This window comes from Microtus oregoni, unplaced genomic scaffold, assembly GCF_018167655.1.
Source record: "Microtus oregoni isolate MIOR12 unplaced genomic scaffold, Mior012 000007F_ref0000211, whole genome shotgun sequence".
NCBI lineage: Eukaryota > Metazoa > Chordata > Mammalia > Rodentia > Cricetidae > Microtus > Microtus oregoni.
The window spans coordinates 54,429,583-54,455,418 of NW_024543066.1; the positions used below are offsets into that span (position 1 = coordinate 54,429,583).

A 25,836-nucleotide genomic window follows, 5' to 3' on the forward strand; every position below is an offset into this window, starting at 1 on the left:
CTGGTCTACACAGGGCACTCCAGGCTGATCAGAAAAAACACAGTGAGACCTGTCTATCTCCCACAGAGTTGTTCAGCCGGTGGTCTTATACTTAAGGGAGCAGCTACCCTAGTTCCCTGCCAACGCCTTTTGGCAGTCTGAGACGCCCTTCTTCTAGAAATGTTATTGGAATTACCTCTAGTTATTTCCTTAGTCATAAAATAATTTTCTTCTTTCATCTAATTTATTAAGTCTTGATTTGGAAATGGAAAAATATTTTAAAAATTCAATAATGAAGGGCTAGAGAGACACCTCAGTTGGTAAGAATAACTGCTCCCAAGTCTGAGAATGTGAGTTGGAACCCACGCAGTGGAGAGAACTCATTCCCACATGTAGCCTTGACTTCTACATGTGCACACCACTCCTGTGTACACACACAATATAAAATTGTAAGTCAAGATAATTTTGGAAGCCCTGGATGGGTAAAGAAAGCAAAAGAACCTCGACAAAACCAAGACCTTTAGCATAAATAAAGGCTTTATTGGTTAGTTTGGATGAATGACAGACTGGCACAAGCTCAATGCATTGTTTCACTCACACTTACAACCCTTAGGATGACACACAAAGCTAAGCTTATTGGCAATGGGCAATTTGAAGGGAGTGGAAAGGACCTGAAGACTTCTAAAGGTTATTAACAAAGCTACCGGGACCGAAACCAACGTCCAAGGAGCAAATCCAGGATGGAAAAGGGATCATCCAGAGCTGAAGATCTTTCAGAGACTGGATCTAAGGAAGAAATCATACATATTGACAGAATAAACAAGACAGAGGGAAAGTGTCAGTAAGGAGGCATAGCCTTTCCCCAAGGAGTTAAGAGATGGGCCTTTCTGAGTCACTCTTAACATACCACTGCTGGAACTGTCATGTGCTTCGTGGTGGGTCACTGTGGTCTCATTCCGTCCCTCACTGTCCACCACAGTGCGGCGCTCCTCCACGGCCTGCAAGAAGATCCGCATATCAACAACACCACTGTTGAGTCCTTCTTTTCAGAGCATTTTCTAACCAGTATTAAACTCTTCTCTCTCAACTCACCCCATCTGGCTTAGTGATCTTGGTCACAGAGATGCTCTTGAAATAGGGTTTGGGTTGGGGTTGAAGAAGTGGACCGAGACCCTCCTGGGAAACCTGGGAGTCAAGATCTGAAAAGGCAGAGAGATAACAGCCAGGAGAGAGTGGAGGAGAAGACTCCTGAGAGAGCTGGAGGTGGAGGACATGGCAAGTGTGCCCTCCCGCCAGACTCACCATTGTCCTCTCTGGCTCTAGAACGGGGGGTGACAGGCCATATATCATCCAGCTGCAGAGGAAGCCACACAGAGTTGGTGAAACTTGAAGGGTCAGAGGCCCAGACTCCTCCTAAGTCCCCAAACACTTCCATCTGGGCGGCTTATGTTCACACACCTTCAGCAGTTCCATAAGGACTTCTACCAACTGACTTCATGAAATACTTTCCTGCACCTTGCATCTTCAAGATCTTTTTTTTCAAGACAGAATTTCTCATCCTGGAACATACTCAATACACCAGGCTGGCTTCGAACAAACACAGATCTGCCTGCCTCTACCTCCCTGGTGCTGGGATCAAAGGTGTGCACCACCATGTCCAACTTAAGATTCTTTTTCTCTCTTCCTTTTTCTTTCCTTCCTTCCTCCCTCCCTCCCTCTCCTTTCTTTCGTGTGTGTGTGTGTGTGTGTGTGTGTTTGTTTTCGAGGCAGGTTTTTTTGTGTGTAGACCAGGATGGCCTTGAACTCACAGAAACTGGCTTGACTCTGTCTCAAGAGTGCTAGGATTAAAGGCATGCAATATCATGCCCAGCCTCAAGACCCCTTTTTAACCAAGAATTAAATTAAAGAATTAAAACTAGTAATTAAAAAAAAAAAAAAGCAGAGTCAGGTTCAAGGCCAGCCTGGTCTATAGAGAGAATTCCAGGACATCCAGAATGACATGAAAAAACCTGTCTCATGGGGGGAAAAATGGGCAGAATATTTCCATTTTCCCTTTGTATTCTATTCTCCTCTACTGCAAAAAGAAAATGGAAGCAACAGGCTGGAAAGATGGTCCATAGGTTTAGAACATTTGCTATTCTTCTACAGGATATCAGGCAGCTTAGAGCTCCAGGGGATTCAACACCTCATAATGCAGGCACCTTCACCCACATGGTACACAAAAGTTCACACAGGCACACATACACAAAATAAATAAAGCTTTTTCTTTTTTCATTTTTTGAGACAGGGTTCTTCAGTAGGTGACTCCAGTCCTGGAACTCCCTCTGCAGACCAGGCTAGCCTAAAACTCAGAAATACACCTGCCTCTGCCTCCTGAGAGCTGGGATTAAAGGCGTGCACCACCACCACCCAGCAAAACAAAAAAATCTTCAAAACAACAAACAGCAACAAAAAACCTAACTAACAAACATAAAGGTAGGCAGGTCCCTGAGTTTGAGTCCAGCATGATCTACACAGCAAGTTCCAGGATAGCTAAGGCTACAGAGAGACCCTGTCTCAAAATACATACTTACTTACATACATACATATATACATACATAAAATAAAAGAGAGGGTAGGGAACACTCTTGCAGGAAACCATAGTTTATAGCTCCCAGTACCGGTATGGTGGCTCACAACCATTATAACTTGAGTTCCAGGGTATTCAATGCCCTCTGTGAGCACCAGGCACATGCGGTACAGAGACAAACAAGCTGGCAAAACACTCATACGCATAAAACAAAATAAATAAGCCTCAGGCTAGGTGTGCTAGCACATTTTAACCCAGAGGCAGAGGCAGGTCTCTAAAGTTGAGGCCAGTCTAGTCTACACAGTGGGTCCCAAGACTCAAAACAAAAAGCCCAACAAAGAAGAAAATTCAGATAAATGCACTAATTAGAGGAGCTAGAATTCCAACTCAGATTCCAGGAAAGGGTCTAGTCACTGCACTTTAGGTGCAGACAGAGTACTCACCCAATGAAAAGGTCCCTGAGACCCCCAATCTGGAGCTGGTTTGGGGGATTCAGGTCTTGCATGACTCTCCAAGACCCCCTCAAAGATCCTGGGTTGGTGACTATCAGGGTACTTAAGCATTGAGTCCCGCAGCGTCTGCCCTTCCCGCAGTCTCTCACTAGGTGTTTCTGAGTCGGGACCTGGAAGTTCTGCAGAAAGTTGGGAGGTGATACTGGGATAGGAAAGGACTTAAGACACATTAAATCTTTGTGAAATCAGCTTTTGCACTCTCCATCCCCAACTACTCTACAAGGTCTGTATTTCACCCAGTAACCCAGTAAGTTCTCCTCAGGGAAATCTACACACCAGGAGAGTGGGAAGGCAAGGTCCAGGCCCCCATCTCGCTGAAGATGCTATTGAAATCTCGTACTAGATCATCAAAGCCAAAGTTGTCGTGGAATCGCATCCCTCCTCCTGGGCTGAAGCTGAAACCGAATTCCTCCGGAGGCTGAGAACCATCAAACCTATAGCTCCCTCGACCCCACGTGCCTCTGTCTTCCTCCTCTTCGTCATCATCGTCATCATCTCGAGTCATCCCTCCAAAAAAGGGATCTCTGTGGCTGCGAGTGGAGGCAGACAAGCCTGTCTAAGCAATAAAATCAACCGAAGGCCAGCAAAATGGGACAAGGGTAAGGCTCTAGGCAGCTGAAGAAAACACCGGAGGGCTGGCTTCCAAGTCAAAACAACGCTGATGAATCTATTCAGGTTTTGTGTGTTTCTAATTAGAGCCTATCCCAACCTCCCGACATCTCGCAAACGCCTCCCTGGTTTTTCTTCAGTGTCTCACTGCCCACTCCTTTGGCCCAAGGTCCTGCTCACTTGCTCATTGTCCTCTTCCCCAGACCCCCATAGTCTTCTCCGCCCAGGTCCCTGTTGCATCACCCCAGACTGGAGACAGGCACTGTTTCTCTCTTCAGAACCGCTTTGGTCACTGTGGCGAAGCGAGTACTCAAGGTAGAGATTTTTATCCTCACAGCAGGAGTTGAAGGGGGCGGGGAAGGAAGCTTTCCAAAAATACGGCGAAGGGGTCAAACGTCCCCAAAGAACGCCCCTCCCTCATGTTCAGCCCAGAACTACGCTCACCTCCGAGGTCCACGAAAGCCGAAAAAGCCCCGGAAAAGGTCAAAGAAGCTCATTACCGTAGGGGCACTAGAAACTTCAAACTTCTGCAGGACATGAGCGAACACCCTGTCAGAAAGAGCTCGGGCTCAGCTGTAGCTGCCGGAAACCAAGACTGCGACGCGGCATTGTCGTAAAAAGGCCGTAACCCGGAGAAGGAAGAGGCGGGGTTGGCTGCGCTCCTCAGACGCGAAGCTTCTTTCTCATAAGCCACCTTTCAGTTTTGAGTGAAGGTGGGCATGTGGAATCCCTACGGCCCAAGATAGTATTCCTTCTAGGTAATTCTTCTTCCTGCCCATCTGCCAGGTCCTAACGGATGTTTTTGTTACTCTTTATGGTTCCGAGAAAGCCGCCAGAGGGAGCAGCCTGTCCCGAGCCCTGCCTCAGAAAACACCCCCACTTCGTGTTTCTAGACCGATGTTAAGTGACGTCCAACACTATTTGTTGGGCAGTGTTTTACCAAGCTCCCTCCAGAGCGATTTCCTTACTGTTCAACAGAGAAGAGGAAGGATACCAAGAACCTCCTGAGCTAGTAGAGAATTAGTTTTGGCCATAAAAAATTAAATGTGTTTATTCAACACACGGTTTCTCTGCGTGGCCCTGGCTGTTGGGAACTCTTTAGACAAGACTGGCCTCAAACTTAGAGATCTGCCTGCTCTGCCTCCCTCGCGCCTAGGCACTCCTAAACTTGAAAACAGACTGCAACCAACAAGGTAGGATTTCTACTAGGCAGGGAAGAGAAACTACTGAAGCACCCCCAAAAGGAAAGGAACAAAGAGTGTGTAACTGAGATTCAGCACTCCAGAGGCAGAGGCAGGCGGAACTCTATATGCGGCCTGGTGTACACAATTTCATGTCAGACAGACTGAGTTACCTAGCGAGACCCTGACTCAAACACACACCCTCCCCACCCAAGCCAGGAGGATACTTGCAGTTTGGGAAGTCCGAGGCAGAAGCTCTTGAATCCTTGGCAATATGATGAGTTTCAGGCTCTTATAAAGCAAATAAAACTCCCTTTCCCATGTAATTGAAGTTCAAAACCTTTTACCACACCATGCCCTCACCCCAGGTCTTGCTCTCCATCATCCACCCCTTTCCCAGAAACTGGGCATTTCTAAGCCACGTAAAATAGGCAAGGCAGGCAGACCTCTGCAATTGAGACCAACCTGGTCTCCATACAAGTTAGAGGTCAGTCATGGTTACACAGTAAGACTGTCTGAAAAAAGTTCAGACAAGTACTGTAGTCTACCTCTATAAAGAGAAAGGGGCCTAAGCTTGAGTTGTGCCAGTCAACAGCTACTGTTGGCTTCACACTGCAGCATCCTTTAAAAGCACGCTTGGATTCCCAGTCCTTTATCCTTTGTTCTTACTCCTCCCTGCTTCACTTCCTGAAACTTGCTGTAGATGAGACAGTTTCTAGGAGAAATGAAGATTTGTAGTGGTTCTTTCCAGTCACGGGGTATGAAAGGGAATCCCCTTAAGGGCAAAACACTAGCACATTAAGGTGAGAGTTCTTAAAGGGCAAAGATTTCACTTTATTCCACAGCCTTCGAGCCTGCTAGAGAGGCCCAGTTGGTACGATAATACTTATTCACCAAGCTGGTCATCGACGAGAGTGAGGATATCCTAGACGGAGCAAGAATGGGCAGAGGCTGAAGGTAGAGGTTTGGTTTTTTTTTCTCCTTTTTTTATATATATATGTATATATATACAAGACACATTAATCCATTAAGTTTGAGGACACAGTACAAAAAAAACACTTCAACTAATTCATATGACAATGCTGTTCATATTTATGACGCCATTTTTTGTGTGTTGTTTGGTTTTCCTAATAATAAAGGAGAAGACTTAGGGCCGTTGGGCTGATATATATTTGGGGGGTACCTCCCTACCTCATCCATACACCACCAGGGTGAACAGGAAGAAGTGAAGGAAAGGCAGGGCCCAGAGCAAAGTTTCATAATCTTGAATGCAAAGAGGAAGGGGGTGGGGGGGAGAGAAAATACAAATCCTATAATACATACAACAGGGTGGGATGGTATAGGAATGGGACAGACATGAAGCTGAGGTGTGGGATGGGCCGCTGGGGTGTGGAGCAGCGGAATCGCCCCACATTCTTTTCTCTCTTTGATGCTGTTTCCATAGTTTCCAGGCTGAGAAGCCCTCTCAGAAGATGGGACCGGGAGAAGAGGGTCAGGGCCTCAGTTGGCCCCCCAGCTGTAGCTGTTGTAGGCAGACTTGTTGGTCTGGGGCTTCTGCGGGATGGAGCTGGTCTGGCTACGTTGCCCGCTGCCCGTCTGCAGGGATGGGAGGGTTATGGGGGAGGAGAAAGGTGTCTAGTTAGTGGGACCAAACTGTAACATCTTGACGTGGAAATGTGTAAAATAGTTCTACTCTCTCATTTCCTTTACTTAGAGCCGACTATGAAGCCAACATTTCAAGCATAGAAAATTGATTCTACATAGCCTCTTTTACAAGGCGACGTTTTTCTTTTTAACCTTAAAGTACAGGAAAAATGGACAAGAACACTTTGGAGATAATATGGTGAGTTGGTTCCATTCCTGTCAGTTGTCTTCCCTACTACCTATTGTCCTGGTCTAAACAACTATGAGAATTCTGGCCTTTTTTAAGTGAGTGATCACAAGATGATTACATTTTCACTCACCTCTGTGAATGCCTCAATATGGAAAGCTTTGAGGGCAAGAAAGTTGCCCAGCCACCTATGTTGGAGTTCTTAAGTGGTCTCTTTTACCACCATTCAGATCCACCCACCACCACACATTAATTAATGTGAAACCAATCAAACAAAGGAAAGACCTGAGGCACCAGGCTCCAGATGCTGCCCCTGGAATCTTTTCCATTGTGATAACCAAGTGTTTTCCAGAGTTGGGGAAGGGTAGAAAGATAAAGAGGGTGTTGAAGAGGGAAGGAAGAGAGGATGGGGAGGCCAGAGAGCTTAGCATAGTGTTTCTGTTTGTGTATCCGATTTGTGATTGGGTAGGCTTTTCAAGTTATCTGAGGCCGTGGAGGTGAAATGGGGACTAAAAAGAAGTTGGTTCAAGCATATTATCATTCAGTTTCATTACCTGCTCCTCCTGCTGGCGCTGGCAACAGAGAATCATCTGCAAATATGGTAGCTGAGGCAGAACCAGGATATATGGAAAATAAAGGGACAAACTTTTGACAATAGAACTCCACCATTAGAAGGGAAAGCTATAATGTCAGGGAAGGGAGAAGGCTGGGAGAGGTTACAAGGGAAGGTGTGACCCAGGTCTGACAGGATGAGGACAACTGTGCCACGGGAGGTGGAGGAGAAAGGTACCAAAGGAACTGGGCAAAAGGGTTTCAGTCTGGCCCATTCTCTCATGTTTCCTTTGCCAACTGCTCATGTTATGTGCGCTTGTGTCTGTATGTGCTGTGCCCCTGGCTGGCACTGGGAGGGCTGGGTGAAGGTGGTGGTAAGGAAGGGTAAGAAAAGGAAAAGGGAGGCAGTTTTAAGGGATAGGAAGGAAGATGAAGGGAAAGGAGAGAGGGGGAAGGGCTATTACCTGGCCATCCTGCTGCAGGTGATGATGAAGGATCTGAGAATGTGGCTGCTGATGGGGGGTCAGAATATGCATAAAGGGGGCAGGTGGGTAGGCAGCAGCTGTGGCAGGATTGATGGGCCCTCCACTTCCTAGGGCTGAAGGCAAGTTGAAGGAGGCAGCAGGAGTACCGGAATGAAAACCTTGTTTCTCAAAGGACTGCTATCCCAGGAAAACAGGAGAAAGAATAAAAGGGATCATCAGAAAAACTTACTGAGCCCAAGTACCTCTATCCTCAGAAAGCAGCTTGGTCAGAAACAATAGCACACCTCAAGTCAAACATTCAAAAGTCTTAGTCCTAGCTCTTCTTTTTTTTTTCATAGCTCCATGATCCTAGGCTAACTAACCACTCAGCTTCAGTTTCCTCAAAATAAAAGAGATAAATCAGGCAATGGCAGTGCAAACCTTTAATCCAGTACTCAGGAGGCAGAAGCAGGAGAATCTGAGTTCAAAGCCAGCCTAGTCTACAGAGGGAGTTTCTGGACAGCCAAGAACAACTAAGGCTACACAGAGAAAGCCTGCCTCAAAATAAACATATATATATAGAGGGGGGGGAGAGAGAGAGAGAGCGCTACTACTGACCTCTTGTCACAAGGATCAAGCAGAAAGATGACTGTCAAAGCACCCATAAAATCTTACATTAGTCAGGCATGATACTGCACACCTTAAATTCTAATTACTTGGGAAGCAGATGGATCTCTACAGTTTGAGACTAGCCTGATCTACACAGTGACTTCCAGGCTAGCCAGGACTAAAGAATAAAACCCTTCCTCAAAATAAATAAATAAAAATAAAATTGTACATTCCTGCCTCTGTGGCTTAGCATAAATTAAAACTTTGTAGATATCTCTGAAGAAATGAATAAAAAACTGAAGAGATATCTTGAGTATGAAAGGTTCTGGGACATAAAAATGAAAACACATACCTATAGATAACTCAGTAACAAATTACTCAGTTCATTTCCACTCATGGTTATGAACTTACATAGAATGAAATTAACTAGTTTCCCTTCATTTCCATATTTATTCTCTTGCAAAGTTATGAAAATACTGAGTGGATAGGTCAAGGGGCCAAAACCATTTGCACAGTAAATAAATGACATTAAATTATAATTTACAACACTTGACCTTCCTATGACATTTCTCATAAAGTCCTAGAGAAACTGAAGTCTACAGATAACTCATTTAGAAAAGGTAGAATGGGTTTCGGACACCTCTCCTGAGGGTTGTTCTAACTGCAACTCCACCTCCATCTCTTTCTACTTTCATCCACACCAGGCACCTACCTGGGTTTTGGAGTACACAGAACCCGAGATATCTGGCACGCCCGTGTTACTGGAGGTGACTGATACACCTAGGGGAGGAGGAAACAGAGAGGATTAGCTCTGTCTGCTATCAGCCTAGTCTCTGTTCCTAGGACAACGTGATGTCTGCAGCCTTTCTAGCTATGGCACTGCAAAAGAATTTTGGTATGTTTTTTCCATTACATCAGCTGAGATGTTAGAACTCATAACATAAATGCTGCCTAGGAGGTCTTCTGCCCTTTCTAGATAATATGTGTGGAGCACATGTGTGAACCTCTTTTTGATGGGGGCACAAGGGGTATGAGCAAAATTTCAGTAGCATGATTTTAAAGCAAAAGGGTATTATAAATTTAATGTCCACTATGAATCAGTCTACTCAAACTCAACTCGGTTTTGGCTCTTACTGTTCTACATGACACATTGGGGCTCAAAATCCTTAAACCTACATTGTTAAGTATTAGGAACAGTTCAACGCAGAGGCCCCAGTGCTTATTCTCAGAGCCTCAATTCACTTCATGAACCTCACTTCTCTGGTTGTACGAATGCTAGGCTTATATCCTTGTGACTTAAAGGGCTTGCACAAGATGAATTTCTAGTTCTATAATTCTAGTGGTATGAGGGTGGGGAGGACACCTATATGAAACATAGAGGCAATGTCATTTTCATTACTTCAGCTTGCCCACAAGTAACAGTTTTAATCCATATCTAACTCATGTTTCCTCTTGAAAATTTTCCTGCCACCACAGTTTAAAGTAGCCTGTAGTAGTATAATCCATCTTAATTTGTTCTCAGGCTAAAATAAACATACTACTACACTCTTCCTTCCTAACAGTATTGGTCAATGAATCAAGAAGACAGAAGCCATGAGATAACCTAGCATGTCACCAGAGACATTTTAAACAAAATGTGGAAAATAAGTTAAACTAGAAATTCACAATTGAAAAAAAAAAACATTAGCTCCTGTAAAAATAGACATTATTAGCTCCTGTAAAAATAAAAAAGGAAACCAGCAAACTACATCTTATGCTTTTAGATTCTTGCCTCCAGAAGTACATTATTCTTTTATTTGAGAAGCACTCTGACGGAGCTTTGTCTGGCTTCTTTTTTTTTTAAAGAAGCGGTATGTTAATGATAAAATCACAAGGAACCTTCCATTCACTCCATACAAATTCCAGAAACTCAAATTCTCCTAACCAATGCCTAAAAGAAAGGCAACCTTTAGGAGTTAAGTTCACAATCACTTTAGATTTAGTCAGTGATTACGTGCTTCTCTAGCTAGCACAAGGAACAGGGTTTGACCACTAGCACCAAGAGAAAAAAATTAACGTAAAACCCTACCAATCCTAAGTCCAGATAGTACCCTTCAAAAGGACAAATACAATTCTAGGGGAAGAAAAAGAAGCATAGAAATAAAGCATGAAAAAATACTTCCTTATCTCCAAAGCCTTAACTGCATACTTTGAAGGCACAAAGTAAACAAAGGGAACAGTATATCAAACTCTTTTAGAGGTAGCAGAGATTTTTCTTCTTTTCAAACCCCAGATGCCTAGCTGAGAGAACAATGGGTTGCAGGCATAACTTTAAGTTCAGATATGGAAAGGACTAATGCTAGTGAGGTTTGATGGGGAAGGGAAATGAGCCAGGTTACAGAATATTTTCAAGACAAAACCAAAGAGACAATGAGTTATCTTTAATAGATAAGTGCCTACAGCTGACTTGGTTACTCTCTTGCCAAGAGAAGCTAGGATGCTTACACAGGGTGGGAGAAATTACTTAACTGGAGCCACGCTGGGTGGTAAGGAGAAATTAGGTCTAGCAAACTCCTACCTTGTTAATTTTTACATAAAAAGTTTAGTTCAAGTTTTAAATCGTACAGAAGAACCAGTAATGCAACAGGGAAAAAGAGAATCCTGTATAGTGGCTAAAATAGCCTCTATGTAAGTATTAGAAAACCTAAAAAATAGCAGGCTTTGATTTCCCAATTTTTACTAGCTATTACAGAGATCCTCAGACTAAAGTTTTGCTCTCCTTCCCATCCCACATGTCCTACCTACCCCAATTACCCAACAGTGATAAAAAAAAAAAAATTACAAAACAATGTAGGTGGTAGACAGAAAAAAAAAAAAATTCTTACTTAGCGTGGCAGCAACTTGGAAAACTGGTTAAACTCCATAGGACCAGAGGGGTAAGGAACTGTACTAAAGGAAAGTTGAGTTTATGGTTTCTGATTAACCAAGGGTGGTTGTCTAATTGTTCAAATTTCTGCTATAAACCAACAGCTGATGGTGTACTGGTTAGTGAGTGCATGGAGGACAAACTTCCCAACAGAATGTCTGACCAAACATCTCTCACATAGCTTTGGCTACATCCACTAGTAAAAAAAAAAGACTAAAAATTCACAATCTCTGAAAAGCCATCAAAGGACCATGAACAGTGTTCCAGGCTAGCACAGTTTCCACAAAGCCCGAGCCATCAACTAAGTGATCACTAATAACCTGATGAGATATTAATCAGACAGTCAACCTTGAGAACCAGATGTAGAAATTAAGCCTTGGACGATACTTCCCTAACAACAGCTTTAGCCTTTCACTATGATGTGACACTAACTTCTTGTCCCTTGCCCTCAGCTTGAGTCAGAGGCAAGGGGAGGATCTACATGAAAAAGTAAAGACATAAGAGCATGGGAAATCAGTTTTGTTGTTTTTATTTGTAATAGCTTTACCAACCATTCAACAGGCTGGAAACGGGCTGTTTTAACTCTACTGAAACACTAACAGCTCTTTGGCTATATTAGGGATTGACTGAAAAGACCGCCCTCCACCCTTTATCCACAATACAGCATTGGCTCCTAGTGTCCAGAAAGACATGCACGGAAAGAACGCAGAGTTAGCTAAAGAAATACCACAGTTTATTGAAGACTACAAATATTTTTTGTTACAAGTTGGAACTACATGCCTTCCAGAAATCAAAAGCAACAGCAGGCGTGTGCATTGATGCTTCGGAGTTGCTGCACCACTCGAACTCGAAATGGGTAAGACAGGGTCAGACACATGGGGGAGAAGGGAGATGGGGAGGGGGGCAAGTTCAAAAGCCCAGAAGGTATCCACCAACTCATTTCCCCAAGCCACGCAGGCCATGGCCTCAGCTCAGCAGGCTCTCCTCAGTGGTCTGGTTTCTGAAACAAGACTTCAGTGCAAATTTATACACACACACAAAACATAGCCCCCAGGCTTGGGCCAAATTAGCTCTCAGCCGTCCAGAAATGCTTGTAAGGGGGTGGATATTTTCTTCCTAAAAGGAATCAAATACATAAAAATAAATGAATTTAGAGGTTGATGAGGAACAGAATGACAAGAGCCCTCTGTTGGGGGTTGGCAACTGGGGGTTCTCGAAAAGCTGCTATAGCAGATTTCTGAAATTTTAAGGTAGGTAAGAAGCTAAGAGTTTCAAAATCAGATTCCAATCTGATTCTGGACCACTTAGTACTTAAACCTAACGGTAAATTTGGGAGGTGAAGCCATTCTAAGTCAAAAAGCTTTTATCTCTATACTCAACCAAAGATTAGGGTAGGCCTTGGTCATTAAGAAAGTTGCCATAAGGAGTATGGGCATTAAATCTCAGAGGTTCCTCAAGATTTTGAAAATGTGTATCATGACCCAGTTTCATAGGTCACAGTTCAAACATCTGTCTATTAATACCTAAGCCTATTTGTTGTCTTCTGTGCTCAGTTCTCTAATTACTATAAAGCTTGGCTATTTACCCACAGAGTCCAGAGAAGAATGAAGAACACTTATTGGTAACTCTAAATCCCATAGAACTGTAACCAGGATGCAAGCTTTTAAAGACAACCCTCAAGTCCAACCCATTAACAACTGCAGCAATCACCTCCCCAGATTCACCCGAAAGTCATTAAGAAAATTACATGGAATTCTTTCCAGCCCTCTCAGGTATGGTATATACCCCAGTGCTCAACAGTGGCAAAGACTGCTACAAATTAGAGGCAAGCCTGGGCTACATAAAGACCTTGTCTCAAAAGCAAAACAAAACAAGAAAACAAGTAAGACAGATATGATGGTGCACACCCTTAGTCCCAGCACTCTGGAGACAGAGTGGATTCCAGGCCAACCTAGTCTACATACTGAGTGTCAGGACAGATAGGGCTATATAAAGAGACCCTGTTTCGAAAAAACAAAAACAAAATCACATTTTAAAAACCCATAAAGTGGGACGGGAAAAAAAAACAAAACCCATAAAGTTAGGCCGGGCGGTGGTGGCACACGTCTTTTTAATCCTAGCACTCAGGAGGCAGAGGTAGGTGGATCTCTGTGAGTTCGAGGCCAGCCTGGTCTACAAGAGCTAGTTCCAGAACAGGCTCCAAAGCTAGAGAAACCCTGTCTCGAGGGAAAAAAAAGAACACCTAAAGTTTAAAAAATCTACAAAAGCAAAATTTTCTTTTCATCTCCATCGTCCAAAAGGAAAGCAACAATGTCAGTTAGAGAAGCAAGGGCTAGGCTACATGTGTCCATAAAATCCCTACACTACTTCCCTGTTATCAGATGTGCAACAAGTCTGTGCAAGAAGACTAACTAAACAAATGAAGAAGAAACCTAAGGGTTCAAGCCTCACTCCCAAGAGTAGTCAGTCGTGTCTACTCATTTTTCTCCACATTGTATGTAGATCTTCTAGCTAGGGAATTAAAAAGGAAGTCATGTAACAAAATTAGTACTACAAACTTATGCCAAACCTATCATACATAGTCTGCTAGCTAGAAAAATATCTAAGCCTTTTCTTCAGTACTCTTCCACTCTTGGTGCCATGCATACTACCATTTTCCCCAGTGATATTTCAGTGAAATCTTGGGGCCCCTGCCATTTTTCACCCAAACTCAGATTAGCTGTTTGAGCATTCCCACTGTAATAGTGGACACATTCCCCCCTAGTACAAGCTCTTTGTTGGTACTGTTCTTAGACCCCTAAGCCAACCAAACAATTAACAGTCATGTGGAGGGTTAGCTTATCTCAATGACCCACTTTCAAATACCAAGTCTTTCTCCCACCTAGTAATATCCCACACAGACCACTGAACAAGGGCCAAAGGGAACTTACCAGTGTTGTATCCGTGAGACCCATATCCACTTGGCTGTTGGAAAGGGGTGGCCGAGGCATTCACACTGACATTCACACCATGCTGCTTGGAAGAGGTAGGAGCCACCTGAAGAACAAAAGGACAGGAATAAAATGAAACAGCAACAGACAACATCTGTCTCACTTGTTCTACTCCAAAGATTGGACATTTAGGTAGTTATCATCCTAAAGTAGTAGGTTGGCCAGTGGTTGATCCTTACTGATTTGTGTTGAATGAGAAATGCTTGAGGAGATTATAGAATCTTCAGGAGGTGGAGCCTTACTGAAGGAAGAACATGAGTGGGATAGGATCTGAGAGTGTATCCCATCTTCCTGTTCTCTCCACCTCCTACTCCTGGCACCATGCCATTATGGACTCTTCCCCAAAACTTAACTTTTTCTTGTGTGAGTACTTTTGGTCATGTTATTTTAAAATGACAACAAAAAAATAACTAGAACACTAAAGTCTTCAGAACTGACCTGAGCAGTTAAGAGATAGTTTGTAGGGGGAAAAAAAAAAAAAGACAATGGTAGCAGAGAAAGGAGGAGGTGGCGAAGATATAATGTATCACAATCCTCCTTTGGCTAACTCTAAGATCAGGTAATCCTTGTTCCAATTAAAATCCCACACCCCTTCTTCCTAAACCAGAAATAGGCCAAAAGTACAAGTTGTCCCTCATTTATTACTAAGGGGTCATTTAGCCTTGAAAGCAGCTAGAATGATGCCCAGAATTGGGATCCTTCACAACAAGACCAGTCAGTCAGTTACTCACAGGGAACACAGCAGGCCCATACTGGAAGGTGCTGGGGAGGCCCGGGACCCCTGTATAGTATGGCAGGCTGGTGTAACTGTAGCCAGGAGGCAGCGCCGGGTTCAGGAATGTCTGCTGCGTGGTGTGATGAGTCTGCGTCTGGTTCTGTTGGGGTTGGGCCAAGGTTGTGGCTGGGGCTGGGGAGGAGGCATCCCCGCGGCCGAACTTGGTGAGGTCACCTAAGAAAAGAAGGTCTGGCTGCATACTCTATAATGTGCAAAGGGATTCCCAAATGAAAAATCCCCATCTTCCTCTGCCAACTTGTTTTCTTTAATCTCCATCCCATCCTTTTCCTACACCTTGCTTCTCCAAGGGCTTGAAGGACAACAATAGTTAAGGGAAGATGAGAAGACAATGATCAGTTATACATAAACAAAAACCTAAGGACTAGCAAGGCAATGAGATTGCCACTGTACACAGGGCAAAGTGGCACAAGGGAATACAGAAGAGCAGTTCAATCAAACTTCCTAGAAAAAGGTGGAGACTAACAGACACCCCACCCCTACAAAAATCACACTTCTGCTAAAAATCTTAATTATGGAACTCTTCTTGCTACTAAACACATTTCTATCTACACATCTCCCTGTATTCAGCTCTATTCCAATCCTACCAGAATAAGGGTTGCTGGCCAGGCTACCATCCCTCCCAGTAAGTGGAGTGGTGGGTGTGGGAAACGGGATACTGTAGTAATCCTAGAACCAAAATAAAAGAGGAGAGATTAAATTCCACTCCTTCCCCAGCAAGGAAACCACAAGAGGAAGCAAGAGAATGTTTGAGTACTGCAATTTATCACGTTACTGATTAAACAGGTTAGTGATCACATGAACACCAATTAATCTTGCATACACTGTCCCCCCTGCCTGGCCATGAGTAAGAGTCAGACAAGGTCTACGGATATGCTTGTTGGAATACACATCAAGGTCTAGCAGGACAAACAAGGTTTAATCTTACATAGATCCTTCTAGCTAATTTTGAGAAAACAGGTTCTTCTTTCTGCCAAAGTGCTTAAGCTGTGGGGCCAGAAAAATTGGCTTAGTAGGTAAGAGTGCTTGCTACTTTGACCTCCAGCATCTATGAAAAAGCCATGGATATGATCATGGACATGCCCGTAATACTAACATGGAGAGTCTATGGATGGGTCAGAACAGAAAGCAGGATATACACAATATCCTCTTCTAGAACCTGCATGCACATATACTCTTAAAAAGGTGATGCACAGGAAGCAGAGGCAAGTGGCTCTCTAGAGTTTTTTTAAATCAGCCTCTACATAATAAGTTCTAGGCCAGCTAAGGCTATATAGTCCTAACTACATAGAATGAATGCTGGGAATAAAAGCATGTGCCAGCACACCCAGCCTACTGTCTCAAAACAAAAGCTGCATGTGGTGGTGCTCCCATAATTCCAGCATTTGAAGATTTGGAAGGCTGAAGCAGGACAATCACCAAGGCCAGACTAAACTACATAACCTACAGTGAAGAGTCTATCTCAAAACAACAAAGCTGGACCTGTTAACACAAGCCTGTAATTTAACTACTTGGAGACACAAGTCAAGTCTAGAGCTCAACACCAACCTGAGCAATTTAGTGAAACTAAAGGCTCAGAAAGAGTATTTGTCAAAATACAAGAGGCCCTCGGTATGATCCCAAGAACTACAAAAAATCTTAAGACATTAAAAATATCCTGACCATCTGAATAAGCTGGCTAGAGCTCCCACTAAATTCCAATTACTCTTGTAAACTGCCTAAGACAATAAATGCCTTAAGTACCCCATTCTGGGGTCTGGGAAACTCATTAGTAAAAAAGAAAGATAAAAGAGATGACACAGAGAAACAAAAAATGAAGAAAAGCCAGGAGGTTGGGTGTGGTGGTGAATGCCTTTGAGTCCAATACTCCGTATACACAGCTAGGACTACGTAGAAAGACCCTGACTCAACACCAAAAACAAAAGAGCCAAGGGTAATGATATATGTCAGTGACAGTCCAAGACACTTAGGAAATAGAGGCAGGAGAATACGAGGTCCAGTAGTTTGAAGCTAGCCTGAAAAACGGTGAGATACTCTCCCATTATTAAAATGAAACAGGAGGAATACAGTTCAGCAGTATTCAGCCTAACACACGTAAAGTCCTACTTTCAATCATAAGGGAATCAAACAATTAAAAAAAAAAGCAGAACAGAAAATTGATGTTGACATAAAGTATGCTAATAGTTTTATTAGTCCATCTGAGCTGCAGCTATGTAGCATGTATTTTAATTCAAATTACTAGTGTGTATGTATATATATGGTAAAGTATATGGGGAAAAAGACTGAGAAAAGGCTAGGATATTGAACATCAGAAAATTTATTTATCAATTTTGTTTGGCTTTTTTTTTTTTCAAAGAAAGGAGCTAATGTAGTCAAGCTGGCCTTGAACTCACTATACAGGCAAGCCATGTTTTGAACTCCCAGTTTTCCTGCCTCTGCTTCTCATATGCTGGGATTACAGGCAAGAGCCACAACTGATTTTAACATTAATTTTAATGTCTTTTGCTGGGCAGTAGTGGCATATGCTTTGACTCCCAGCACTCAGGAGGCAGAGACAGGCGGATCTCTGTGAGTTTGAGGCCAGCCTGTTATGGAGTAAGTTCCAGGACAGGGTAGTCTATATAGTGAAAACCAATCTCAAAAATCCGTAGTTTAGTGTTCTTTTTCCAGATTTCAATCCCGCATACTCACCAATGGAAATCTTGTCTGGAGCATTTGTAAATCATCATAGCCATATACTTGTGGCTGCAAGAAAGACATTTTTAACAACATTAAGAGGAACTAGTCATGATGGCGTAGAAAAGACAAGAAAAAATTTAAAATAACATTCTCATTCTCACGACAGATTATTTCCTTCTGTTTTCTTTATGTGGAAAGCAATAAAGTACAAAGAGATTAAATGATTCATGAAAGGTCTTAAAGCGTCCCTTAAACTACATGCTATATATATGTAATGACTAGGCTGTCATTAGGACACTTGTAAGGAAGAATTAGTAGATTTAAGTACATGAACAGCAGGCTTTTTATTTCTATTGAGCAAGTACTATCTCTGGCAGACCTTAAAGCTTAGATTGAAATTTATCTTTTCTAGGACTCACTTGTTTTTTTGTTTATTTACCCATATTTCCAGGAAACGTTAAAAAGTATGCCAAAAAAATTTTTTTTTAATAGTTAAGAGCACTGGCTACTCTTTCAGGACCCAGGTTTGATTCCCAGAACCCACAAAGTGGTGTACATTCATCTGTAATACAAGTTCCAGGGAATCCAATTCCCCTTTTCTGGCCTCCAGAAGAAAAAGTATCAAGTGCACACATAGGAACATAAATACAACCAGGCAAAACACTCATACAAATAAAAATAAACACACACACACAGACACAAACACACTTAAGTATGCAATGTGGGACTGAAGAGATGGCTCAGTAATTAAGAGCAATAATTGCTCTTCTAGAGGATCTGAGTTCAGTTCCCAGCACCAGCATTACTATGAGAAACTCTTAGTTACAAGGGACCAGATGCTCTCTTTTGACCTCCATAAGTATCTACCTCTGCATGGCACACATATACAAATGCAAGCAAAACATTTATACACCTTAAAAAAATGTTTTAAAAGTATACAATGTAGGGGTTAAGTTAAAAGCGCTGGCTGCACTTTCAGAGGTGCTGAGTTCAATTCCCAGCTCACAACTACATTAGAGCTCTACAATGAGAACGAATGCCCTCTTCTGTCATAGAAGCATATATGCAGAGCCCTCATATACATAAAATAAATGAATAAATTAAGTATTCTTTAAAAAAGTATACAATGTAAAAAAAATATTTAAGAAGAAGGGGGAAGTGTTGGGAAGAAGGGGAGTTTAGGAAGGAATAATAAGGGGCAAAAGAGATGGCTCAGCAGTTAAGAACATTGGCAACTCTTTTCAGAGGCCCCGAGTTCAATTCCCAGCAACCATATGGTAGCTCACAAGCATCTATAATGAGATCTGGCGCTCTTCTCTCCTAGCATATAGGCTCTATGCATAGATAGAACAACCATATTTAAAAAAGAAAAAGAATGACAATTTAAAAAATGGAAGGGTGGAAGCCGGGCAGTGGTTGACGCACGCCTTTAATCCCAGCACTTGGGAGGAAGAGGCAGGCGGATCTCTGAGATTTCGAGGCCAGCACCAAAGCTACAGAGAAACCCTGTCTCGAAAAAAAAAAAAAAAAAAAGGAAGGGTGGTATAACCGAAATATATTAAACCTATGTATGAAATTGCCAACTAATAAAAGTTACTAAAACAAATAATAAAAGAAAACTTTTAAAAGCAGTCAAGCCTGGAGGCCTTTAAACCAAACACTCAGAAAACAGAGACAGATCTCTAAGAGTTCCAGGCCAACTACACAGTGAGACTCTAACTCAAAAGACTAAAAAGTTTAAGAGTGCAATTTGGATATATCTATTATCTAAACTTCTTCCCTAAAGTAGAAATAGGTAGGTAGCTTTTTTGTTTTGTTGTTTTGAGACAGAGTCTCATTGTATAGTGTTGGCTGGCCTAGAACTCAGATAGATCTACTTGTCTCTGCATCCATAGTGCTGAGATTAAATGTATTTATTACCACACCCGACCCAAGAACAGGTAGTTTTTTCCTTTGAGTTGATTTAGTTTTTCAAGACAGGGTTCTCTGTGTAACAGTCCTAGCTGTCCTGAAACTCGTTATATGTGGACCAGGCAGGCCTCAAACTCACATCCCTTGCCTCTGCCTCCCCAAGTACCAGGATTAAAGGCATTCATCAACACACCCAGAAAAGATAGGTGTTTTTGAATAGAATTTTTATAACTAATTTCCATCTCAGTGAGTATTGACTACTTGAAGGTGACAGAAGACACTAGAGAAAATACTACTACTATTGTCACTCATTTATTTTCAGGTAGTTCTAGATTTGAATTGTAAAAGAAAAGGTCAAAGAAAGCAAAGAACTATGGAGGTAGGGAATCAAAAGCATGGGAAATAACATATTCTACACATTCTGGCTGTTGATGCTCAAGATCCAGAAACCATATTTCACATAGAACAAATGATCAGCAAAGGGCCTTGTTAAAGTTCAGCCCTTCCTCTACAAAAACTACTACATTTGGAGGGTAGGGCCTAGAGAAGTATCTCAAAGGATACTTCCAAAGGAGCCAAGTTTGTTTCCCATGGGGGTGCTTACAGCTGCCTCTACAGACACCAGGCATGCTTTGGTGTATAGACATACATGTAAACAAAAACCCTGTTACTTTTCTTGGCTAGTGATTGCCACCCAACCATGCAAGCCTAACTTGAACCTGCATAAAGGTGAAAAGGAGAACAAAGTCTAGTTCCTTCGGATCTTAGCACACAGCAGGTACACAGACTAATTAAAAACCTGTTTGCCTGTATGTGGATACCATTTATTCTGCTTTAATTATTGTACTCCATCTGAAACTGAAGCTACAAAGAATAGTCGCACCGTCCTGGCTTTGTAGAGAAGATCCTTCAGCCCCACTTACCGGGTAGGCATGTAACAGCCCTGGAGCCATAATATATGGATTAGGCAACAATGGCGGGACTCCAGGAGGAAGGTTGGGTGGAGCTTTTCCTAAAAGAGAACATTTTTCTGTTGTCATACAATTTATTATCACCTCCACCCCAGAGGAAATGCCACCCACCTATGCAAAGCTACCTGAAGTTGTAGCAACTGAGCTTCGAGTTGAGGCGGTGACAGTAGAGTTGCTGCCCAGGCTAAGGCCTAGACTACTGCCACTATTCAGACTGGAGGAGACACTGACCACTGGGGGAGGTGCAGAGACAGTGCTGGATGTGGTAGAGAAAGTGCTGGAGGAAGAATGGAGACTCGCTTCACTCTCCACACTTGTGTGCTTCAAAGGGGAGCAGTGGAAGACAGAAGGAAACAACATTAGCAACAGATGGGAAAGATAAGGATCTATGATCTTCTCATCAAATTTGCAATTAAAAAAGCCAACCCAAGGTACAATTCCCTCTGCCAATGCAAAAGGAAATCTCTAGCTACATGCTCCTTGCAACTGCCTGCTGACCAACATCAACCTGTTCAGAAAAACAGCAAAGTAAGTGAGGACATAAATTCCATAGGGACCAACATCTGTTAGTAGGGGGATAAAGCTTAGAACTAAAAGTGTATCACAGCCTTCTTTTCCACACTTTGATTCACTAGTTCAACTTTTGAGACTAATTCATTTGCTAGAAGAAAGTACAGACTCTGACTTAAACTGATATTGTGTAATTTTTAAGACTCGTAAGAAAGTTTGGACTCCTGTAACCCTAGCTCCTTGAGGCTCCCTAGGTAACCCTAGGATAATTCCACACAAAAGAAGTTATAACCATAAAGTAATTCCTTGACCATGAGGTCTCATCTGAATACACTTTGATAACGATGTCCTGCTTCTTTTCCACACTTTGATTCTTATATTCAGCATTTCCCAGGCTAAGAATCATTCTACCAATTAAAATAGATGATTTTTTGTGTTGTTATGTTGCTAGCTTTTTTTCTCCCCCACGCTTTTATAGTTCTAGAAATCTAACACAGGGCCTTCTGTAAGCCAATGATGTAATTTATCACTGAGCTACACCTCCAAACTGCCCTGCCTGTCTTGAAACTCTCTGCAGACCAGGATATCCTTCAACACAAAGACCCACCTGCCTCTACCTCCCAAGTGCTGGAATTAAAGGTGTGTGCCACCACTGGCTGTGAGTATACTTCCATTTTTAAAAAAGGTGTATGTTCTTCTACACTTATTAGAGAACACAAAGCCCCGGCCTATTTTCAGTGGAAAAAAAAAAAACAAAAAACCTGAGACTTCATTATGTTTCATTAATTATGTTTCATTAATGCAAAACGTCTGGATTCTTTTGACTTCTCAATATCCTTTTACTACTTTTCCTACAACCTCAGTTAAGTTCTGAAGAAAATTCCTAGAATTCCCTACTTAGTGAGCCAGGTGTGCTAAACGCAACCCTGTAATCCCAACACTAGGCAAGGGGAACTACCCATGAATTTGAGGTCACATAGGGCTACATAGCAAGACCCTTCCTCGAGAGAGGGAAAACCAATCAAACAAAAAAACTATGTAACTTCCTCTTGGGGCAATCTTATGATTAGAAATCTAAGTTTCTATTTCTCTCAAGCATCATACTTACTAAAAGAGTGGATGTCGAAGTACGCCCAGAAGATGTTGATGAAGAAAGGGTATTCTGCTGTGTAGATAACGCACTATAATGGGAGAAAGGTTGGCATTAACAGAATGCTATGGTTACGCAACCTGGAGCTTGAGTTATGAAACACACACACACAAAGCAGAATACAGAAGCAAGACTGAGACCATATTGACATGTTCAATAGCCAGTTTCTCCCCCCCTCTCTCTCTTACACACACACACAAAGCAGAATACAAGAGCAAGATTAAGACCATATTGACATGTAAAATGGCCAGTTTTCAGGGTTGTGAACAATCATAGCAAGAGCAGATGGGAAAAGCAGAAAGTACGTTTCCTTTGTCTTTACTTCCCACAAAAGCAGGATTGTTATAGTCTCGACAAGTAGGGATTAAGATAAAACAAGACAGCTAGCTCAGCTACTGAAACTCACGATCCCAACTGAAAATTTCACCCCAAATCACCTGCTGTGTTGTGTGGTGGTAGTATTTGGAATCTCCTCACTGTGGCTCAAGCCACTTAAGGAGGATGAATGTTGATTGGCTGTCGTCAGTAAGGAAGCTGCAGGTACTGTTTCACTGAGAGAGGGTATACTAGAAGTGGAAGGTGAATCGGATTTCACTGCAGAGCCTGTAGCACCTAGAAATAAGAAAAGATTTCCCTTAATCAAAAAACAGGGACACTATCTATGAGTAAAGAAAAACTACAATTTTTACAGCTCTCAATTACTTAAAAAAAAAAAAAGGAGTTATTCACTGAGAATAACTTTTTAATTTCAGGCAATAAACAACACAAACTTCATTTGCCCAGTGAAGAATATTAGTGGATTTATCATTTTTAAGGGGGAAAGGAAAAAAGTTAACCAAAAACTTTGGGCTGGAGAGATACCTCAGTAGTAGAGTGCTTTCTTAATCATAAATCAGGCCTTGGGTACCATTCTTAGCACCACATAAACCATCTGATGGCCTGAGTTTGATTCCCGAGACCCCAGTGGAAAATGAAGAAAAAAAAAAAGACTCCTGAAAGTTATCTGGCATCCACAAGTGCTGTGGATACTTGTGCTCACAACACACTCAAAATAAATTTAATCCTAGATTTAAAAAAACAAAAAAGAGCTTGCTATGTATGGTGGATCATGTCTATAATCTAGCTCATGGCAACCTAACATAGAAGAATCACCATGATTATAAGGATAATGGTGATTACAGCATGAAAATGTGTTTCAAAAACCCAAAGACAGGGGCTAGAGAGATGGTTCAAGAATTAAAAACAAAGGATACTCTTCCAGAGGATCTGGGCTTGATTCCCAGCACCCACATTCAGTTGTGGGGGATCTGGCACCTTTACACAGACATAAATGCAGGCTAAAATGCACATAAAAAGTAATTTTAAATCGGGCGGTGGTGGTGCACACCTTTAATCCTAGACCTTGAGAGGCGGAGGCACGAGGATCTCTGAGTTCAAGGCAAGCAAAAAAAGGAAAAGAAACAAAGACATGGGGCTAAAGAGATGGTTCAGCGGTTAAGAGCACTCAGTTCTTGCAGACAAACTATTCCCAACAAGCCACATGGCATCTGCAATCAGTTCCAGGGGCTCTGACACTCTCTTCGGACCTTTTCAGGCACCAGGCAGCTGGTAAACAGTCATACAGGAAAAAAAATCCATATGCATAAAAAAAAAAAACTCAGAGAAACTGAAAGCTATGATCCCACCATTTATAGTACTCAAGGCCAGTTTGTTTTACAGCAAGCAAGACTTCATAAATTAAATAAGGGAATAGAGAAATGGCTCAGAGGGTAACAAGGGTTTCTCTTGGCTTTCATGATGGTTTACAACTGTCTGCAATATCTGGTCTAGAACATCCAATTTCTCTTCTGGCATCTTAACGGCAACAGGTACACGTGGTGCAGATGTACACGGAAAACAAAACACACAAGCTGGGTGCAAGTGGCACAAGGTTTTAATCCCAGCACTTAAGAGAAGAGGGTAGATCTCTTGTGAATTAGAGGCCAGCTTAGTCTACACAGCAGGGCCCTCTCTTACCAAAAATCAAAACAAAACAAATCCACATTAGCATTGAGAAAAAACACCGAAACCAAAACAAAAAAAGCCTGGAAAACACTTACCTTCAACAGATTGCGTGGTCTGCAACTGCGTGGCCTGCACAGAACTGAAACCATTCTGGAGCAAGAAATGAGCAAGAACAGACAAACTTGTAAAAGAGACGTTATCAGTTTAATTTTGGTCAAACATATATTAGGGAAACTGGAAAGATAACTCATCTGAGTACCTGAGCTCAGTGCCCAGCACACATGCTGGACAGATAACAACCACCTGGAACTCCAGCTCCAGAGGCATTTGCCTCTGGCTTCTGCATTCATGTGCACATAACCACTCCCCTTGCCCAGTAATTTAAAATAAATCCTTAAGACCTATCCTGCTGGACAGGTACTCCACACCACCTTTGATATATGCTATCCCTTTCACCAGAGGAAGGTAGATTTACTAATATATATGCACCCTGAATCCTAGCAATCAGATCTTCCATGAGAAAAGGACAGGTATTTGAGACAGTTTTTGCTATAACCAACAAATCTTTATTGCAAAGACAAATGTTTTGGTTCTTCACTTGCTGAAAGGAACTTTTAGTTTCCCAATCACAGAAATGTGCTTTTTGTCAGCATCTCAGTCAGCACCTTCAAGATTTTGTAGCACCATTTCCAGAAAAGTGAAACAGTAATATTCAAGGGACTTTTACCCACTACTTTGCTAACCAAGGCCCAGGGAATCATTAAGCTACTACCTTAGCCTGAGTCAGGTCCTTTTGGGGTGATGAAGAAATGGAGCTGGGATACCGCCGCGTCTGAGTGGATCTCTGTTCATATAGAGGGCCCTGAGCATTATTTTGGGAGGTATAAGTTGTTGACTGAATTGGGCCACTCTGATAGCCAGACTCCTGACTCTGGTTAGATGAAACTGTTGATGAAGACTCACTGTGGGAAATGAAAAGAAAAACCTTAGGAAATGGTGGAGATCTACTACTACTGGAATAAAATAATTTGAATTAAAACAAAACTAGAGAGAGATTAATAAGGAAGTAATAAGTAAGTTAATTTCTAAAATTAGGCACTCCATCTTTTGATCAATTTTATTTTAAGCTATTGTGAGTTTTAGAATCCTGACAACCTTATCAAAGATTACAGGTAGATTTTTTTTCCAGAGGGGGAAATAAACATTATTTTATTATATTTTATGTTTATCAGTGTTTGGCTCACATGCATGCCCAAGTGTCATGTGAATCTTGGAAGTAGGGTTATGGATGATTGTGAACCAACATGTGGGTGCCGAGAACTGAACCCAGGTCTATATATGACTAACAAGTGATCTTAACCACTAGACCATTCTCCAGACCCCTTTCGGGGGCAGGATATCACTAGATACCTCTGGTTGGCTTTAAACTTACAGAAATGAACTTGCCTCCTGAGAGCTGGGATTAAATGTGCACACCACCATGCCCAGCCCTTCTTTCTTGAAAGTTTATTTTCAATTGAATTGTTTTTATTCCAACAGCAGATCTTCACTATTCACCTGCTTTATCATAAAACTTCCCCTTCTCCACTTTTTGAACCACAACTGTCTCCCAGAGAA

General features: G+C 42.2%; 2 protein-coding genes and 1 non-coding gene across 29 annotated transcripts in view; all 3 read right to left on the bottom strand.

The window, feature by feature from the left end:
* Nucleotides 1-503: 503 nt before the first annotated feature.
* On the bottom strand, nucleotides 504-4,381 carry Hax1 (HCLS1 associated protein X-1). Its single transcript, XM_041656083.1, has 7 exons — nucleotides 4,114-4,381; nucleotides 3,337-3,590; nucleotides 2,992-3,179; nucleotides 1,282-1,333; nucleotides 1,072-1,178; nucleotides 887-977; nucleotides 504-765 (listed from the first exon to the last, which is right to left on the bottom strand). The coding sequence occupies exons 1-7, from the start codon at nucleotides 4,164-4,166 to the stop codon at nucleotides 680-682; spliced, it is 831 nt and encodes a 276-aa protein (XP_041512017.1). The 5' UTR covers nucleotides 4,167-4,381; the 3' UTR covers nucleotides 504-679.
* A 1,287-nt stretch (nucleotides 4,382-5,668) lies between these two features.
* Nucleotides 5,669-25,836, bottom strand: part of Ubap2l (ubiquitin associated protein 2 like) — a 58,348-nt gene continuing 38,180 nt past the window's right edge. For 4 of the 27 annotated variants that reach the window (XM_041655558.1, XM_041655551.1, XM_041655556.1 and 1 more), the window contains 13 exons: nucleotides 24,992-25,181; nucleotides 24,315-24,369; nucleotides 22,653-22,827; nucleotides 22,174-22,246; nucleotides 20,681-20,876; nucleotides 20,508-20,596; nucleotides 17,686-17,739; nucleotides 15,582-15,663; nucleotides 14,933-15,150; nucleotides 14,142-14,247; nucleotides 9,019-9,086; nucleotides 7,698-7,895; nucleotides 5,795-6,446 (listed from right to left, as the gene is read on the bottom strand). In XM_041655558.1, the coding sequence (XP_041511492.1) occupies nucleotides 6,351-6,446; nucleotides 7,698-7,895; nucleotides 9,019-9,086; nucleotides 14,142-14,247; nucleotides 14,933-15,150; nucleotides 15,582-15,663; nucleotides 17,686-17,739; nucleotides 20,508-20,596; nucleotides 20,681-20,876; nucleotides 22,174-22,246; nucleotides 22,653-22,827; nucleotides 24,315-24,369; nucleotides 24,992-25,181 (1,600 nt within the window). In that variant the 3' untranslated portion in view covers nucleotides 5,795-6,350. The other 23 variants (XM_041655542.1, XM_041655541.1, XM_041655543.1 and 20 more) reach the window with 10 other exon arrangements.
* Nucleotides 15,738-15,873, bottom strand: LOC121451142. The gene has a single exon (XR_005974675.1). It is a non-coding gene; the product is annotated as a small nucleolar RNA SNORA58 (small nucleolar RNA).